The sequence below is a fragment of the Tursiops truncatus genome, chromosome 2, assembly GCF_011762595.2.
Source record: "Tursiops truncatus isolate mTurTru1 chromosome 2, mTurTru1.mat.Y, whole genome shotgun sequence".
NCBI lineage: Eukaryota > Metazoa > Chordata > Mammalia > Artiodactyla > Delphinidae > Tursiops > Tursiops truncatus.
Window position 1 is genome coordinate 26,777,189 of NC_047035.1, and position 18,966 is coordinate 26,796,154.

General features: G+C 49.9%; 1 protein-coding gene across 5 annotated transcripts in view; it reads right to left on the reverse strand.

Annotated features, from left to right (window-relative positions):
• Positions 1 to 854: 854 nt before the first annotated feature.
• IFT43 (intraflagellar transport 43) overlaps positions 855 to 18,966 on the reverse strand; it is an 88,097-nt gene continuing 69,985 nt past the window's right edge. For 4 of the 5 annotated variants that reach the window (XM_019920665.3, XM_019920654.3, XM_073800216.1 and 1 more), the window contains 4 exons: positions 2,164 to 2,236; positions 1,838 to 1,913; positions 1,258 to 1,320; positions 855 to 1,126 (listed from right to left, as the gene is read on the reverse strand). In XM_019920665.3, coding sequence (XP_019776224.1) covers positions 1,004 to 1,126; positions 1,258 to 1,320; positions 1,838 to 1,913; positions 2,164 to 2,236 — 335 coding nt within the window. In that variant the 3' untranslated portion in view covers positions 855 to 1,003. The other variant, XM_073800217.1, reaches the window with a different exon arrangement.

Sequence of the window (18,966 nt, forward strand, 5' to 3'; positions counted from 1 at the left end):
ACTCCCCACGGCCAGGAGTGGGGCTTGGTTAGTTGCCGCCAGACTGCGCGGGCCTGACCCAGAGTGGCATCTAGGAGAGGTGGGCGGGGAGACGTCCTGTCCTCAGATGAGATGTCTTGGGGAGTTAAGAGAAAAACAAAAACAAAAGATGTCTCTGTTTAGAAAAAGGACTGGGCTCTGCTCCAGATCTTGGCACATTTTGGAAACTGGCAGTGATGATGCTTGGGGGGAGCAACGGAGACAAACAGCTACACCTCTGAAAGGTCAGCGGAGACCCAGGCTCTCTCAGGGAGAGAGAGTGTTTCTGTGGACGTCTCAGGGCTGCTGAGCTGGCCCCTGCTAATAAGAACCAGAAACAAGGCCCTGGGAACCTGTGGCAGAAAGGAAACATGTGCTTTGGAAGCCCCAGGCATGGGTTGCAGGAAGAGGGGGGAAAGGGGCGTGCTGTTAGAAGAGCCACCCACTGACGTGGGCAGTGGGTCATCTGATCGCGCCCACCGAAAGCTCGAAGGAGACAGCGCAACTTCACCAACATAACTGACCGTCCAAAGTGAGAAAGGCATGTGGCCAGGCCCTCCCCAGGACCCCAGCAGGCAGCCGCATGCCACCTCCCGTATCCCTGCGTCCAGGTGCTCACAGGTAAATGCTCCGGGGAGCTGCTGTGGCTTCTGTGAACCGAACGGCTTCCAGGAGCACCACCGCTTCTCCCCCTGAATCTAGCTTTCCCTCCCAAGCTTCAACGATGGGGAGAGATGCCCTCCTTCACTCTTGACGAATCTTTCCAAGGGAGTGCTGGAAAGAAACGGAAGAGAGGGCTACAGAAAAAAGCAATTTCTTACAGTCGAACGATCCAATGCGGTCTACTGAAAATAGATATTTTTATTACAAAATAGTCCACATAAAAATTCTGAGCTGCTTGCAAGCTTCTTTAGTTTTAGGTTTATGGCCTGTGTCTCGAGTCCAAAGCAGAGGTGACCGCGTGCAGGGAGAGCGACCCCCGGGCTCAGGTGTGCGAGGGCTGCTGTCCCACGGGGTCCTCCTTGTCCGTCTGCAGCACGTCCCACTCGCTGAGGAGCTCTGAGGACACCTCAGTGTACAGACGGTCCCAGTCCCAGCTGACATCATCCTGCCGAGACAGGCATCGCGGGGTGAGCTGGGGGACGCCGTCCCCTCGGCCACAGCCAGCCTCCTGCCGAGGCCAGCCTCGGAGCCAGCTGTTCCCGGGAATGAGGGGCGGGCACTGCCGCCGCTACGTACCTCTCGAACCTCATGCTCCGGTGCCAGGACTTTGGTGAGGAGCTTCAGGTCGATCTCTCCATCCTGTGAATGGGCAGGGGAAAAAAAAGAAAGAAAAGGCAGGCTGTGCACCTCGGAGGCCTTCGGACAACGACCTCTGGCAAAGAGAGGGGGACCAGGTTGAGTGTGGTGGAACTTCCCAAATCCAGAATGCCTTGCGAAATTGCAAATGCCTTGTGAAAGAGCAAAACTGTGGGGGGACCCCAATGCCACTGAGAACTGAGGGAACACCATGATGTCCTACAGGTTGGGCACTCCTTGGGGGAAGGTCAATACCAGGATGGCAGGCATGACAGCAGCATATCTACTGATGCCACGGGGGCAGCCAGGGAAGCAGGAAGGAGACTGGCCCTGGGAAGGCTGGAATATGTTGGGTCCAGGGATGCTGTAATACCCGAGGATGATGTCTCTGGCAAAGGGACTGTTGCCCGGCAGCCTCAGAGACCCACGGAGGAGAGGCTGTAAGGCTTTGGAGAAACTGAGAACTCCCTACGGATGCTGCCTGGAGCCTGCTCCTCTGCACAGAAGCTGCCTCACTCACCAAGGTCTGAAAGGCTGCGTACTTCATGAGGTCATTATCCAGGTCACGGTAGGTCATCACCCGGTTGACCTGGATGCTGCAGGAAAGACGGAATGTGAGGAGGAACCACAGGCAGAACCAGTGCCAGGAGTGCTGCCGGGCCACCAACCCAGAGCCTCGTAGGCAGCTGGGAAGGACCAAAATGGGGAGAAAACGTCTAATAAAATGGGAACCCTGGGATGGAACCCATCCGGAGACATCTGGATCTCCCCTGGGGGGCAGCACCACTGGAGATGGTGTGTGGCATGGTCCCTGCCTCCTGCCAACTTCATATTAATTTAACATACCTGGGAGGGGCCGCCACCTGCAAAACAAAGTCTTCCTCCTGTACTTCTTCCAGGTCCGGAATAACAGGAATATCTGCAATGAGAGGAGAAGCCAAAAATGTCAGCAGCACGAATGGGGGATCTTGCCTGCTTCTCCACTGGCTACTTACCACCTTCAACGTGCCGGCCACAGTTAGGGCTACAGGCTTTGGGTAGAATGGACACAATGGTCTCTGGCCTCTAGGACCCCAGTCTAGGGCTGTGGAACTGAAGTAGAGGTGTGCATGGGAATCAAAGGTAGAACTTCAACAATTCCCAAATCTCAGGCTTTACCCCAGAACCTGCTGGACTAGAATCTCCTAGTGGGGTGGGGCTCAGGCGTCTGTATTTTTTCCTAAGATTTCTTGGGTGATCCTGACGTTTGCTCCAGGTTAGAAGCCACTGGCGTAGCTCTCTAAGGAGAAATGTAAAGAAATGAGAAGAAAGTCCCAGACAGCACTTGGGGAAGTGTTTTTATTAGAGGAGAGAAAAGAAAAGAGGAGCTGAATGAACCTGGCGTGGTCAGAGACAGAGGAAGTGGGAAAGCGTAGTGTCACGAGGTGGATGTCACCATGAGTGCACCTCCTCATGACCAAGGTTCACACCTGCATCAGCTCGTCCTAGTCTTTGCAAGGCCTGAGCCTGTATCTGAAGGTCACTTTACGCCTAATGATGTGACCTGGCTTCCCAGCAGTGTGTCCAGGATCAGAGTCTCCACTTACCGGGTCTAATATAATAAACAACACTGACTCTAAAGATGACACTTCCCTTGCTGTCTCTTGGAGATTCTCCTCCTCTGAACTCTCCACATGAGACAGACATACAAACATAGGAAGAGACATGAGGCCATTCCCTTTGTCAATCTAACAAAGTCATGCAAGTGGAGAAACAGAGAGACAGCACATCACTTAATTGTGGAAACTTGCTTATTATAGCAGAAAAATCGTCCATCTTCTCCTGGGGACAACCTAACACCTTAAAGAAGTACTGCCTTCTCTCAGTGAGTATCACTGACTGGTAGAGGGGCTTTCTTTGTTTTAACCAGTCTGCATAGAGAAAAAAAGAGATGGGGCAGAAAAAAAGGCCAAGCAGGGAGAGACAGTCCTGGAATTCCCAAACCAACTGCAAATATTAAAAGGAGGAAAAATTCCAGAGAGGAGAGAGCAGTGAAGACATCCTTCGTTTTTTTTTGTTTGTTTTGTTTTTTTTGCAGTACGCGGGCCTCTCACTGTTGTGGCCTCTCCCGTTGCGGAGCACAGGCTCCGGACGCGTAGGCTCAGCGGCCACGGCTCACGGGCCCAGCCGCTCCGCGGCATGTGGGATCTTCCCGGACCGAGGCATGAACCCGTGTCCCCTGCATCGGCAGGCAGACTCTCAGCCACTGCACCACCAGGGAAGCCCCCACCCTTCGTTTTTGCTTCCACGGACTAAATTTAAAAAAAAAAAAATTTTTTTTTTTTTTAAGAGACGCAGAATCATTCCAAGAACAGCTGGGAAGACCCTTGCCACTTTCAGGCTATTCATTATTTAGACTTTGCGATGGTTCCAGTCAAGCTAAGCCCGAGTACATAAATGTCAGTTCCCAGCCTGGCGTCTTTATTATTGCTTCCAATGGGGGGGTTACAGATGCCGTACCTGGAAAGAGAGACAGAAAGCATGCAAGGGAGAGACGGAGACAGAGAAAATAAGACAGAGAGAAAGAGACAGGCAGAGAAAGAGAGTGATTAAAGGGATGAAAATAAAAAGAAAATGCTGATAGGGAAATAAAGAAGACACATACACCAGCCCCGAAATAATGAATCACATTCAGCAAGTCCTCTATCTAGAAAGACGCAGTGCAGAGCTTAGATGAGAATTAGAGATGGAGTTCTCTAATTTTCTATTTCTTATGCTAACAGAAATTCAGCTTGCTCGTCCCTGTCCACTCCGAGTGAAGAATACAGTCCATGTGAGGGCTGCCGATGGCACCGTCCCTGAGTCCAGGCCGAGAGGGCTCCTAGGCTGGCAGGACTGCACGGGCCCTGCAGTGGGGCAGGGCGGAAGCTGGCCGTGCCATGCGCCATCAGCAGTGTGACAGGTCCGGCGTGAGGCAGTTAGCTGCTCCTGGCTCTCCTCGGTGTGAGGCCCAGCCTGAGATGAATATTCAGAAGTTGGTAAGAAAATGCTCCCTGCTGTGCTCAGGGCTCAGGACGGGGTCTTCCCCAAGTCCCCTCTTGCTCTGCAATGTCAGCATTTGGGTCCTGTCAACTCTGCCCAGCTTCTCCCAGCTCTGAGGAGCTGCACTTCTGCCCACTATCCACTCTGAGTCCCCGTGGCTTCCCTGTTTGTCCCCACCCCCCTCCTCCAAATGCGCACGAAGGAGCGTGGGGCTGGCCCATCTGTGACAGAGCGGAGGTCAGCTCGGGCCTTGGCAAAGGGGCCGCTCAGAGCGGCACTGGCGGGGCTGGCCACACAGTGGGACTTCTCTCTAATTGGAAGCCTGGTGTCCAACAGAAACCGGCGAACTGCCTGAGCGGGACCAAGCCAGCGATGACAGCCAGGCCAAGGCAGGCTGGAGCGTTCCGGTGCAGTGACAGCTTGAGCCATCGCCGCAGAGCCTGGCCATCCAACTGCCGGCCCCAGTGGAACAGGTGGCCGTGGAGCAGGTTTCGGGCAAACTTCAAAGAACTTCCTAATTTTACAGTTTCTGATTTACAATCACAGACAAGTGCTTGCTTATGGATATATATAACATGTTCCCAGGAGTTTCTGTCCTCTTTCTCTCTTCCCTTCCGCCCACCCCTCTCTCTCATACACACACATGCAGGATGACCCAACCTAGAAAAAGAAAACGGGCTTGAGAAATCAATCCGCTTCTTCACAAAATTACCTGCGTGGAATGATCCAGCTCTGCCTGTAATCAGTGACGGCTACTTGACCTGCAAGCCTGAACCAGTGACCTAGTGTCTGATTCAGGGTGTCAAGCTTAACATTCAAAAGCAACAATTTTAATAGAGACAGTAAGAGGAACAAAGAAGTATGCTCTAGGACTACTGAAAAGCAGCCACTATTTAAAAAAATTCAATAATTATGTTAACTTTAGTTTCATTTTCTTCGATGCTGCTGATAATAAGAACATTAACAGAAACAATGGGTTACTTAAACATATGGGTAAGACTCCTGTCCAGTGGCTGAGACTGCAGGCACTGGAAGCATTCGAAGCCTGGCTCCCCCGTGTACTAGCTGTGAGGCTTCATCCTTTCTGTGCCTCAGTTTCTTCAGCTGTAAAACGGGGAACATAACTACACCCACCTCACAGGGTTGCTGTATTACATGCGATCATCTAAAATATCAAGCACTATGCTTAATAAGTAATAAATATTCTATATTATTCTTATTCGTTTAACAGATAAAACATTGAGCATGGAGAGAAACTATATGGCTCTACCCTCATTTTCTCATTTAATCCTGCCCAGTTGTCACCATCTTCCAGATGAGAACACTGAGGCTCAGCAAGATGAAGTAGCTTGCGTGAAGTGAGTCATTAAGAATGGACAGAGCAGGCTTCCAGCTCCAGTTCAACTGCACCCCTCCCAGAAAGGCTGTCCCCACCCCTGCCCAGAGGCTTTCTTTGCAAAGGTCCAGTGACTTCAAAGACGCCTCTACTAGTGGAGACGTGAGACAACTGCCTATAGTTGGGACAGCTTTCGTTTTGCCTGCGACCGAGTGTCCTCTGTTCTCGGTGTTTCTCTGTCTCCCAATAACCGTAACTAAGGGAAGTCTCTCCCTCACCGTATGGCCGACTGGCTACTTCCCTACAACAAGGCCAAATGGTGCAGAGAGAAAAATGGACCGACACTGGAGACCCGGTGGCTGCGTGGAGAAGGAGGGGAACGGATGCCTCGAACGGCCCCAGGAAAAGGGCCGGCGAGGCAATAAGGGCTGAGACGTCAGTGCCGCAGCAGCGGGTGCCCTCATCCTTCGTTTCAGCTCCCCCAGACAGCGCCCCCTGCTGACCAGTTACCCGCTGCTCTCTCCCAGCTCAGACTCCTTAACAAAACGGGCCTTCCCTGCTCTTTGCATTTGCTCCCAGCCTCTCATGTCAGCCATCTCACTTGCCTTTCACCTGCCTGTATCCCACGTGTTGCCCAATTAGCCACACTGTGGGGAAACTGCATTTGTTCACTTGCTCATTCGTTTATCCATTCATCCTTGAAGGGATGAATGGAGCAGCCCCTCTGTGAAAGGCACCGTGCTAGAGGTGCCAGTAACAACAGCAGATAAAGCCGACATGGGCCCTGTCTTCCTGCAGCACCAGTGTAGTGGGAGGTAGCAATAAACACAAATAAATGTGCTGCCTGCAAATGAAGACACACACTGTGAAGGGAGCTAACTGGACTCTGAGACCAAAATAACAGGGAGACCTAATGTTTTATTTTTAATGGCAAAAGTAATATCATATGTGGTAATAAATTCAAATGCTGTAGACAAGTTTAAGATGAAAAATGTCCTTTCCTTATATGAATCCCAGCCATCTCCCTAGAGGCGATCGCTATTAACCATTTCTCATATATGTTTACTGAAAAGAATTTCTGCATACACAGCACATATGTCCTTTTAAAATGTTTGCAAATGGCATCATGTTACGTATCCATTGTTTTACAACTTTTTTTTTTTTTTTTTTGCGGTATGTGGGTCTCTCACTGTTGTGGCCTCTCCCGTTGCGGAGCACAGGCTCCGGACGCGCAGGCTCAGCGGCCATGGCTCACGGGCCCAGCCGCTCCGCGGCATGTGGGATCCTCCTGAACCGGGTCACGAACCCGTGTCCCCTGCATTGGCAGGCGGACTCTCAACCACTGCGCCACCAGGGAAGCCCCAACTTTTCTTTTTTTTTAAATTATTTTTTGGCTGTGCCATGCGGCATGCGGGATTTTAGTTCCCCGACCAGGGATTGAACCCATGCCCCCTGCAGCGGAAGCATGGAGTCTTAACCACTGGACCTCCAGGGAAGTCCTGCGACTTACTTTTATCTGTCCTTTTCAATGTACATGTGCATCTTATTCTTTTAAATGACCATCTAGTTTTCTATCAAATGGATGCTGCATAATGCCCTTAATTCAGTCCAGAGAGGATCTAATTCAGGATTTTGGGGGGGTGGAGTGTCGAGTTAGGGAAGGTCTCTGAACTAGGACAGGGCCACTGAAGGATAAGCAGGACTAAGCCAGGCAGGGGACAACGTGCATAAAGGCGCTAGGAGGTGAGGAGGAACTTGCTAAAAGGGTGGCGTGGCTGGCGTGCAGGGCCCAGGAGAGAGCAGCTCGGGGCGAAGCAGGAGAGAGGGCGTCAGGTACCAGGTGAGGAAGGACCTGCATCAACCGGCCAGGAGACGCCTGGGTGCCTACTATAGGCAAGACCTCTTTGGAGGCATATTAGGGGCAAACCAAGATGGACCCAGCATGGAAAAGTTGCAAAGGGAGGGTCTATACATTAAAAAAATGATGATAAATGAGCAGAATAAGGAAAATGCACATCCCCTCCTTTGTGAATCATCTTGGAACCCAACAGGCAGAATTCAGAGCTTCCTACTCTACCTTTCCACAATGCTGTATATTCAAGGACACAGGATGGACCTGATTACTTTGCTGTAGGTAGAGCAAGTGAAATTTGCCCTCGGCCTGCCTCCTAGATGCTGAACTAGTGGAGGGTGAAGACCACGTCCCAGTCACTTCTGCATTCCCAAAGATGGGCAAACTAAAGGACAACTGAACGGAACTGGATCAATAAATGCCCCTCAAATCTGCAAGTCACACACATGGATGGGCCATGTCCATCTTCTCTATATCATTCTAATTACAGTATAAGTGTTACTGAGTCCCAAAGTTGCCTAGGCAGGATTCATTTCGCAAGAACAACCAAGAGCAATCCTTAGATACATCCTGGATTTGACGACATCACAACAGAGGCTTTGCCTCACTTGAGAGCTGCAAGGCCTCCTGGGAAGGGCCTGTGCATATACAAGAAACAATGGAGGAGTGGGGACAAAGTTACAGAGGAAGAGTCATCCAAATTGGGTCCATATGGACTGCTGGGCTTCCATCCTGAGGCTGGGTCACACTGCTCTTCACCCTGGGCTTCCTCTTGATCTCTAGCGTGCCCCACTCCACATGCCACCTTCAGGGAGTCCCCAGTAAAGGCTTGTTAATGAACAGCAACAGCAGTAAGAGCTAATTCCAAAGAGAGAGGTTGCCAAATGGAAAACTCATCAAGATACCAGCATACTAGCCTGCCAGATCTACCAACAAACCAACTACCAGATGAAACCACAGAAATAAATGAGGGGTGCTTAAATAAGTAATAGAAATAAATAATAGAAACATGTGGGAACACCAGTAGGATCAATTACAACTGGTTTCAAAGATGCGAGAAGCTGCCACTTGCCCTGAAATGCACACGTTGCCCGTAATACCATCACACCCGCACACTAAAATGCTAAGTACCCAGGGAAGTCCCAGAGGGATCCTTTTCTGCCCCTGTGGCTCGACAGCAAGAAGCCTGCCTGCCTCCTGCAGAGACCCTGGCCCCAGATCTCTGCAACGTATTTCATGATAGCCTGCCTTCACATCTAGCTGTTGTTGGCTTGTTTTGGTACAAGAACAGAAAGTGATTTCTTAGATCAGGCTCCGCTTGTAATGAGTACACCCTGAGCATTACTCAGGCTCTTTCCCTGGCGCAGAGGAAGGAGAGAACGAAGGAGGCACCCTGATCCGGCCCTCGGTCCCACCCAGGCAAAGATGGCTCAGGCAGGGAACCCCTCCTCTCTGTGTCCCTTTTAGGTTCTACTCTTTGCTGATTTTCTTGGTTGGGGGTTTCTGAATGGAATTTTCTGGTCGTGGCCAGAAGGGTTTCTAGAGAGCTACATAAAGTCTCTTCTAACTCGAGCACTTTCTGACCTTGACGCCTTAGTAAACGATACCAGGGGCTGGCCTACCTTGTCAGGTTCCTCCGGGTGCTGAATGATGACATCTGCCCGTCTCGCTTCACCCACTAACTGTGCCCCCCACGGCAGAGGCCCCATGCGGTCCCACACCATCTCTTCCCAGAGCTGCTCCCCCGCCCAGTGCCCTGGCCACAGCAGAGCACTCGTGGGCTGCTGAGGGCTCACGTCCACCCTGCATAATTCACAGCCACATTCAGTAACCCACCCGAAAGGGGCCTGGACACGCTGTGGAGGGACACCCCAAGAAGAGCAGTCCAGACAACCCCCAATGTTGCACTCAAAGTCAACAGACTCTCAGCAGAGCTCGTGAGCGAAAGGAAAGAATGTCCACGTTTCCAGGAGATTGCAACTTTACACCTGAGATCATTATAATTTTTCTCTGCAGCTGCAAAACTTTGTTTTACTGAATGCTGTTACCTTCTGCATCACGTATGGGGAATTTTAAACAGGCAAATGGAAGAAGGTCTGATTGAAGATGAAGTTAAATGAAAGAAATTGGTCTCATTTAGCACATGACAGGATTCATCTGTGTTCCCAAGTCCACTGAGGTGGCATCATGGGCGTTTCATATTCATGAGCTGCTGCGACACTGTGTCCCCTCATTTACAAAGAGCCGTGTTCAGCAAATTCTGTCCCTGTGGACACTCCATGCATTTCATGGTCTTGTCAGAGAGACATCAAACACTCCAGTAACCAAATACCAGAAAATGGCTTTAATTAGTGGATCTCAATCGTATAAATAATTTTTTTTTCTAAGTGAAAAAATGGAGAATTTTTTTAAAGGGAGAAGAAAAGGGGAAAGTGGTAGGCAACAGGCTTCCAACACCCGAAGGAACAAGGGAAAGGGACGGTCTCAGAGGAGCTCCTGGGCCCCTGCACTCCCCGGACGCACTGGGGTTCCGGGGCAAAAATGCATCTGCAGGTCCCTGGCGGGTCTGCTTTATGAGGACCGATCCCCGGTGATTTCACCTGATCCGGCCAGGTCACTGGGAGGGGAGGAGTGAGGCAGCCACGGGAGAAGAGTCTGAAAACTGTGATGCTGCTGGCCAGAAGGTCCACTGCAGGGACCGAGAAACAGGACTGATCACGAGCAAAAGGTGCCCATGCAGGTCCCTGAGGAAGCGAATGACAGGGGCAGGAAGATGTCCGTCCTGAGGCGCTGGCTTGGGTGGGGGGCGGTTTATCTATGTCCCGTACGTTGAGATGTCTCCATGCTCCTGCCAAACCCACCCCCTCCTCCTGCTGCTGGGGAAAGAGATCCCCGACCTCAGGAAGAAAATCGAAAGAGCCGGTTGTTCCTCCCAGCCACCCACGCCGTGGCCACTCTCCTGGCTGACGACGGGCTGGACGGGAGGGCTTGGACTGAGTCCATTTCTGAGATGAGCCGGGCCTCAGGGGGTGTGGTGCCGGCTGGGTGGTGGGCAGACAGGAGGCTGTGCTGAGTGGTGACTTAGCTCGCGGTCTACTGTGGGTGTGCAGGCCGGGCCTCAGCATATTACCCACAGAGGGGTGGTGGCACTCTCCGGAAGGAGCATGAATGCAATCCCCTAGAATGCGATTTGCCCCATCACCCCACGCAGTCCACCAGGGGTTGTGGAAGAGTCAGTATTGACCGCACAAAGGGTCGTCAGCCAGGACTGACCCTTTGGAGCAATTCAAAGGCAGTGCTCATGGGAGGCAAGCACGGCCCAACAGGGGTTCTCCATAGGGAAGGATCCTGTTCAGCCCAGGAGCCTGACACTGGGAGGACCCTGGTGTCACGCACTGGAGTGGTCTCTAGGGAACAACCGCACAGTGGTTACCAACAGCTGAAGGAAAAGAAGAACAATGAACAGGGATGCTCCCTGCCACCCCAAGAGCTCTCTGGGAGCTTCGTGGCAGTTCCAGCTTTGATCCGTAGAGATGTGTTAAGGGCGAGGGGTGGTAAGCGACTTCAAAGGTGACGAGGAATGAAGTGGCTGGAAGGAATGGAAAGTGAGGAACTCTCCACTCTCTTCAGTAAGGCCCAAGATCAGTGATATGGTATTAATGTGACAGAGAGCACCTTCTCAGAGCCGCCAGATATGCCTGGCTTCTGTGTTAGAAACCAGGCATATCTGATTCTATTTCATCCTCTCCATGTTACGCTGAAAAAAACAAGACAAACTACCCTGCTTTTATTCTAAATCCTTAGGTTTTGTATTTTTTCCTTATATATATTTATTACAAAAATGCTCCTTTGATCAGTGCCAGCCGTGACTCCGCCACATACAGAATGCTTCTGAGCGGTTCCCTCCTCGCAAGGCCACTGCCGGTGACAGCCAGCTGGTTTTGATCACAGCCATTCCCAATCGGATTTTCATAAGATAGATGAGGAGTCTTACTGCTGCTCTCTCTCTCATCAGATGAGAAACAGAGGGGGAGGGGGGGACGGGTCCTGAGGGAACGGGGCAACAATCAAGGGCTGCCGGGTTCTTTCTCCGTCCCTCCGCTGCAGCAATTTTCAAAGGCATTTGCCTCGGGCACTTTTAAATGATGGTGTCTCAATTCTGTAATCATCTTTCAAGAGCTTCCTCTTAAAGGGTCTTTTAGGTAAACCCAGTCCGTCAACCACACTTATGCACTCAGGAATCACATTCCCAGTATGTGTCCCCACGCGTGTGTGTGTATATATAGGTGAGTACACACATGCACACACCAAACATCTGGGCATTTTTAGACAGCTGGGAGGACCTGAAGCTGGAAAGGAAGACCTACCAGTTGGCCATATCAAGTTCGTCTCTCGCTAGGGTAAAAGGGTCCCTATCACTGCTCCCCTGGATTTCTGCTATACCTAGGCTTTGTTATCTCAGGTTCTTCTTTAGAAACTAATCCCCATGTGTTGGAAGGAAAGACTTCAACTGAGGTCTAAGTGATGCACTGAGTCCAACTTCAGATGAACAATCACGCCTGTCCCTTCCTGTCTCACCTAAGCACTATCTGACCGTCAGACTTCAAGATGAGCGAGGCATCACGGCCGTTTGCTTGGAGAGCACAGTCCCCAGGCCACAGCTTGCTGTGGTTTGGGTTACAAAGACTATTTGGAGCAACCTACAAATCCACCTGTCTTTTTCTTGTGTGTGGCAGAGAACACTATGCCTCTTCTCTATACAGTCCCCGTCACTTGAAACAGATATCCTAAAGCACTGAGCCTCTCCTTCTAGTCACATAAAAATCTGAGTCTAAGATGTCCCTGGGCAATGGTTCTCATCAATATGGCCTCATCTCCTCTCTGCCCTCATCCACCACTCCTTTCACAGCTGTGCGGAGAAGTACCCGTGCCTCTCCCCAAAGCTGGACCACGGCTCACCATCACATCTAGGACCATCTCACGAAACTAAACGGGATTGGCTTTGTCCTACCCTGATCCCGTCTTCCATATTCAACAGGGACAGAATCCAAGGAGTTACGGAATAAATACCCAGATCTCTACAACTATTTCAGGGAGATTTAACTCTCTTTACTTTTGTCAGTGCTTAATGTTGGATGATTTACTATTAACCACATTCCTCCAAACCGACTACAGCACGATGGAATGCTGACAGAGCTTTCTCTGTGTTCCTGGAGGAAGGTTAATACAACCTGCTTCCTTTACGATGCGCGTGCATGCGTGGCAGGACGTCTGTGTCATGCTCCCCACTCTCCCTCTTCAGACGGGGACATCCCAGTAAGCTGCTCACGTGAACAAAGAAAATGGAGTCCCAGAGAGGTCGCTGTCAACCACGTTGCGGGCAGAGCTGTTTGTGACGGAACGCTTGGAAGGCTGGTGTGACCCAGAGAGGGTAGGGGCCCACTAGGGGCCTAGAGCACTCTGTTCCAGCTCTGCCAGCAGAGCAGGAGGTCTGGTCAACGCTCTGGGCTGTGCTTTGCAGCTGGACCAGGGCGAGGTACGGAACAACTGAGGTGACAAAGCAGAACTACCAAAATGTGCTCCAAGCTTAACTCCATTTGCAGAAGCTCCCCTGACTCTCTGCCTCTGCAAGAGGCAAGAAGAGCGCAGCCAAACCAGTCTCTACTATGTGTGCTGAGCTAAGCCATTCCATGCCATCAGCTCTTAGATACCTACTCCACGATGGTGTATGCTTGTCCCACGGCAGGGGAATGGGACCCTGAATTACCTCCTGCAGAAAACAACAGCAAGTCAAAACAACTTTTCTTGCTTCATTAAAGAAACTTCTGGCAAGTCCCCTGTAACTCCTCTGGCATCTCACTCACTCTGGGGCCAAACCCACACTGGGGAGTAAAGAAGTTGCCCTTGGGGCCCCAAGAGTCTACATCTACTAGAGTTCATTTTTCTTTTGCTGCCAGGAATGTGGCCTTAACTGTCTATCAAGGAAGAACTGAACCCAGATTCCTGGTCCACAGAGCTGTACTAGAGGGTCCACCTGATTAGGAGCAGGAAACCTGGGTCCCAGATCTGCCCCTGATTTGCTGACCATGTGCAGTTACTTGTCAACTTTTGTCCCAAGTTTCCTCATCACCAAAACGAGGTGCCTTCTATCTCTACGACATCCTTATTTCTAGGCTGTCCATTCCCATATACCTAGTGATAAAAAAAACCCAAAAACACCTGACTGTCATATTTGCCTATGGAAGTCTTTCCAAATGTCCCAGCCACAGACATGGCCTACAGGTAAAGCGCACCAAGTCTTTTGTTTAGAGAATCACTTTACAGAAAGTTTATTTTCTATACTAAAATGAACCTGCACTGAGTCCACCTGTGGCCCATGATGATCTCAGCTCAGTATTGGCACCATGATCCAACACCCCTGGCTGGGGCTCTTTGACGTTCCATGCAGTCTTTTGAGTGTCCCAAGTCTCTGTGATGTCAGTTTGTTCCCTCAGCTGTGTCTCAGAGCACTGCGCTGGTGGGAGAGCTCCAGCCATAGCCCGCCACAGCCCAGGGAGTGCCCTGCGGGGTCTCTGTTCTTCCAAACTTCCCATACTCCCCACTACTCACCCTGACACCTGCACAAGCCCAGTGACACTCCTTCCTCTCCCCTTAAAATAGGCTCTCCTCTCCAAAGGACCCAGAAGAGAATTCATTATCTAAAAGCAATCCCAATGGATTTGATAGAAAAGAAAACATAACATGAAGGAGAGGCGTGGTCCAACCTGAAGATTCTGCTTCGTGTTGCAGAGCCCTAAAGACCTAGTCTCTCTGGCTTTTCTCTGCTCAGCCTGGATGTTGCTGCCAAGACTTCACGGGGAAAGGATCAGCAGAGCTGAGGACAGGGGCCAGCGGGTTAATCTGAGAATCAGGAAAGGATGACAAATCTTCAGCAGGGCAGTGGGAATATGAGTGGAGGCAAGCTTCCGGGATAAGCAGGCTTGAGAAACGAACCTAACACTTTGAGAGCAAAGACGAAGGTGGTGAGAACAGGTGATCATGAGTCACAAAGGCCATGTCCCAACTCCAGCTCCGTCACTTACTAGCAGTGATGTCCTGGAGCAGCTCATGCTGGCTAAAAATTTTAGGAATTTCGCATGCAGGTTGTTAAACATAAACGTTGTTAAACATTAAATTATACATCCTTATAATTAAATAAATTATATTAAAAACAAAGGTAATACTCAAAACTCACCACTTCCTAAATTTTACTACATTTTACTTTGCCTATGCTCTTGAAATTATTTACATCCAATGTACCTGTATGATGGAAACATACTGGTGTGCTACTGTCCATCTCTTCCCAGTTCTGTGGTCACTGATGTCATGCTGGGAGCTTGAAAACAGCCCTCATGGGAGCATTTACACCACAGAAATCGGCAAACTCTACCAATGAGGACTTTTTCTCCCCCAGAGAGCTGGTTGTTAAATATTTCCCAGCACATCATTGCTTACTAGCCATGTGACCTCTGTGAGCTACTAAACATCACAAAACTTCAATTTCTTCTTCTGTAAAAGGGCGATGATCACAGTGTCTCTTCATAGAAATGTTGTGAGGATTAACTGAAATATTGCAGGTAAAGCAGCACAGGGCCTGGCTCTTGGTAAACACTTACAAACATTGATTATCAATACCATTTCCTATAAGAAGGACTTCTTTTTCAAATTTCATACCCAGTATCCTATAAATAGAATGAAGCTTAACAAGGCACAGAGAGGGAGGCAAAGGAACTAGGTTTGGGTACTACCTAATAAGTCCAGTGTGCTGCAGTAAGCTTAAGGAAGGGAATGCCAACATAACGGAACATTCATACTAAGCAAGAGAAAAGAATTGAGATATCAGGGTTCCAATTTATCTGCACTTAAAGAATTCTTTCCACTTTCTCTTTCTCCACATTAAAACTGCTTGGGCCAATAGTGACTGCTGCTTGCAGGAGAACGGATGAAGGATAGGGTGGAAGGATTAAGCAGGCAATGAGAAAGAGCCCAAAAGAGAGTTAGAAAGCCCGGAGACAGAGATGAATGGGGAGAGGGGCGACAAAGCGATATCCCACTACACATAGCATTTTTCTAATTCCACTGACAGTCTAGCATCTCACATCTCATCCAGCCTCATTGCTTGGCTGTGTTCAGCCACTTTTACCTATTTTCCCTGTTGACATGGATAGAAAATTGAGCAATTACCCTTAAATTTGGAGCTCTCAGATCATCCAGATTGCTATACTTGCAGAATTAAGTTCCCAATTGCCCCTGGCTAGAAGTGGCTCAACTCAGCCTGTCCTTTAGGAATTTCACACTTTTGGGTTGGCCATAGGATTTATCACTCCTAAGGTTTTAAGGTATTCGATTCTGTCACACCTGGACCCCAGGATGCAAAGAGCACAGCCCTCTCCAGTGGGGAAGTGGCATGCCCCAGAGGCACTGGGAGATGCCAGGAAGAGGGAGTTATAATTCCACCCGCAGTCCTGGGTTACACCAAGATGCGATGGTTATAGGCAAGAAAGAGCTAATCCTTTTTTTTTAAGCTCCTGTTTTCAGAGGCTTTCCACTTTTTTAAAGCCATTATTTGGGGGGCTCACAAGTTCTTTCTTAACTTGACTTTACCTCAGAGATAAACTTTTTGAAAGTTGAGTCCACATCTAATTGTGTTTTAAGAGATGATCTCAATCTGAATACTGTTTACCTTTTTTAAAGACAAAGAATTTCTTTTCTCCCATTTGTGTGCCTCTCAGTGCCCCTTTTGAAGTTTCACTTTCCATCCAGGGTTCACTTTCTGAGAGCTGGATTTTAGAGCCGGAAGAGACCAAACAGGCCTGGAAACACTTCTGGCGTCAGAGAGATGACAGGACTTTGTGCCTCCTGTCTCCTCTACCAGGGTCTTCCCAACCCCCAGCCTCCACACTCCTTTCGCTGGCAAGCAATTTTTTATTTATTTTTGGCCATGCCACGTGGCACGCGGGATCTTAGTTCCCCGACCAGGGATCAAACCTGTTGCCCCCTGGATTGGGAGCACGAAGTCTTAACCACTGGACCGCCAGGGAAGTCCCTGCTGGCAACTTCTACTCTTCCTTCAAGCCGAAGTTTGAAAGTCACTTCTTCAGAGTGGCCCTCCCTCAGTTCCCAACCCCAAACAGGTCTCCACGTCATTCTCCCTCATGGCACTCCAGACTCTTCCCTCAGTGGACTCAACTGCAATTTGTCCTTACTTATTTAGTGTGTGACTATTTGATTAGTCCCCATATCCCCGACTAGACTGTAAGCTGTATGAGGGCAAGGACTAAGAATGGTTTGTACACCATCATGTTCCCAGTGCCCAGCTCCAAGCATCACACATAGCAGGTATTCAACAAATGGTGGTTAAAGGAATGAGTGAATGAATGACTTGCCCACTGTCGCCTGTAGAGACTGGGTTCACTCCTATTCCAGATCCAATGTTCTTTCTCTAACATACAACCTTCCATGACAGAAGTCTGAAGGCCTAGGGCAAACTAGAAACTTGATTCCAAGAATAGGAATGGATAATTAAGCCACTAAAGGAAAGATCTGTTTTGCCATCCTACAATTTTGGGACCCTGAGGTCATTCGGGGGCTCTGGCTGTCCATTATTCTTAGCTGTTCTCCAGAACCACGAATCCCAACTTCCCCGAAGCACGGTGTCAGCTCTAGCTGTGAGCAAATCTACCTAGAATCAGCAAATTAGATGACTGGCAATCTTTAACCTTCATGAAAGGCAGTTTATGTGGGGATGTTGACTATCTGTAGTTGAGAATGGACCAGAATCAGGGCTTAACTCTGCAGAAGCAGCTTCCTTCCTGGTTATGGTGAATGAACCCCTTATTCATCCTCAACGTGGAGTCGCTCCTCATGCCAGGCAACTTATCTTGGAAGGCTGTGCACGTGTTTCTCTGCCTAACCTAATCCTATCCAGCCTTTAGGACCCAGGCAAGTTCTTCCTTCTTCCTGAAGGGCCCTCAGCCTACAGGGATCACTTCCTCTTCTGACCTCACGAGAGCCCTTAATAACATAAATCACCAATATAGCAACAACTACTTGCTACCTTTGTCACTCAGTACACTGCTGTCTAAGCTATTTAACCCTTGTAATGCTTTCCATCTTTCATGTTTTGTCTCCCCAACAAAGTCCTGTGTTCCCCTAGAGGAGAGCCCTCCAATGTCTTAGGAAGGATTTGCAAATCCCTTCCCAAAGCCCTAATCCAACTTGCAGATGCATTTTGTCCTGTTCATAAAGTGATATTTTAAAATTCTGTCATTTTTTGAAATCTGAATTTGAAAACTTTCAGGTCATGCCATCTCCCCTCCAAGCTCACCACAGGCCCCACCATTCTTTACAGTTGAACACTTCTGCTGTTTCAAGTGTTTATATTACCTGCCTGGCCCCTAAAAACATTTGAGCTCAGCATGCCGTGGTCTTGCAAACAGTCCCGCTGCCAATACATTCCGGTTAACCAACAGATCCCCCAAACCACCCCTACACGGCACTCACTCTTTGCTTCTCGTTCAAAAAACACATCCGATCTCAACAGCTCCTTCCTTCTTCTGTTTTTCTGTTCTCTTCCCTCGGAAGCCTGAGGGGTCAATGGATGGGAGGAAGTGCTTCTCTTCTCTCCCTCGGCTTCTTCCCCAGGGAAGAAGAAGCACCATGTATCAAGAGTGATCCAGGGAGGCTGAATGCTGAGAAATGTATCTCGAGAGACATGGCTTCTCAAAGTCTTCTATAAAAGAAGAGGAGGAAAGATAGGCTTCCCTGGTGGCGCAGTGGTTGAGAGTCTGCCTGCCGATGCAGGGGACGCGGGTTCGTGTCCCGGTCTGGGAAGATTCCACGTGCCGCGGAGCGGCTGGGCCCGTGAGCCATGGCCGCTGAGCCTGCGCGTCCGGAGCCTGTGCTCTGCAACGGGAGAGGCCACAACAGTGAGAGGCCCACGTACCGCAAACAAAACAAAACGAAAACAGAAGAGGAGGAAAGAAGAGCGGGCATTTCTCACTAGGTCAGAGAATCCTGGAGGGCACGGGCTGTCTCACTCATCACCGTCGGCATGGGAGCAGCACGAGCCACAGGAGGCGCTGCATGAAGACCCCTTGGCTCTCCTCAGTGGAACTCACCTCCAAGGCGCTGGGAGGAGGCCCTGGACCGTGGCTTCTCATCTCTGTTCCTGGAGATTCATCTTCTCCTTTGAGACGACTCGTCAACTGCCCACCCCCACCAAGTACCAGAAGACGAGCAGTCCCTTCCCAGGTGAGAATACTCCTCACTGATGACCTCAAGGAACCTGGATGTGATTTTATTAAGGGAACCAGCAGGTTCCCTCACAGGTGCCCAGAGATCTGTTTAATGTCACTGCTGAATGAGCGTCCATGGATGGTTCAGGGCAATCATTTCGTGG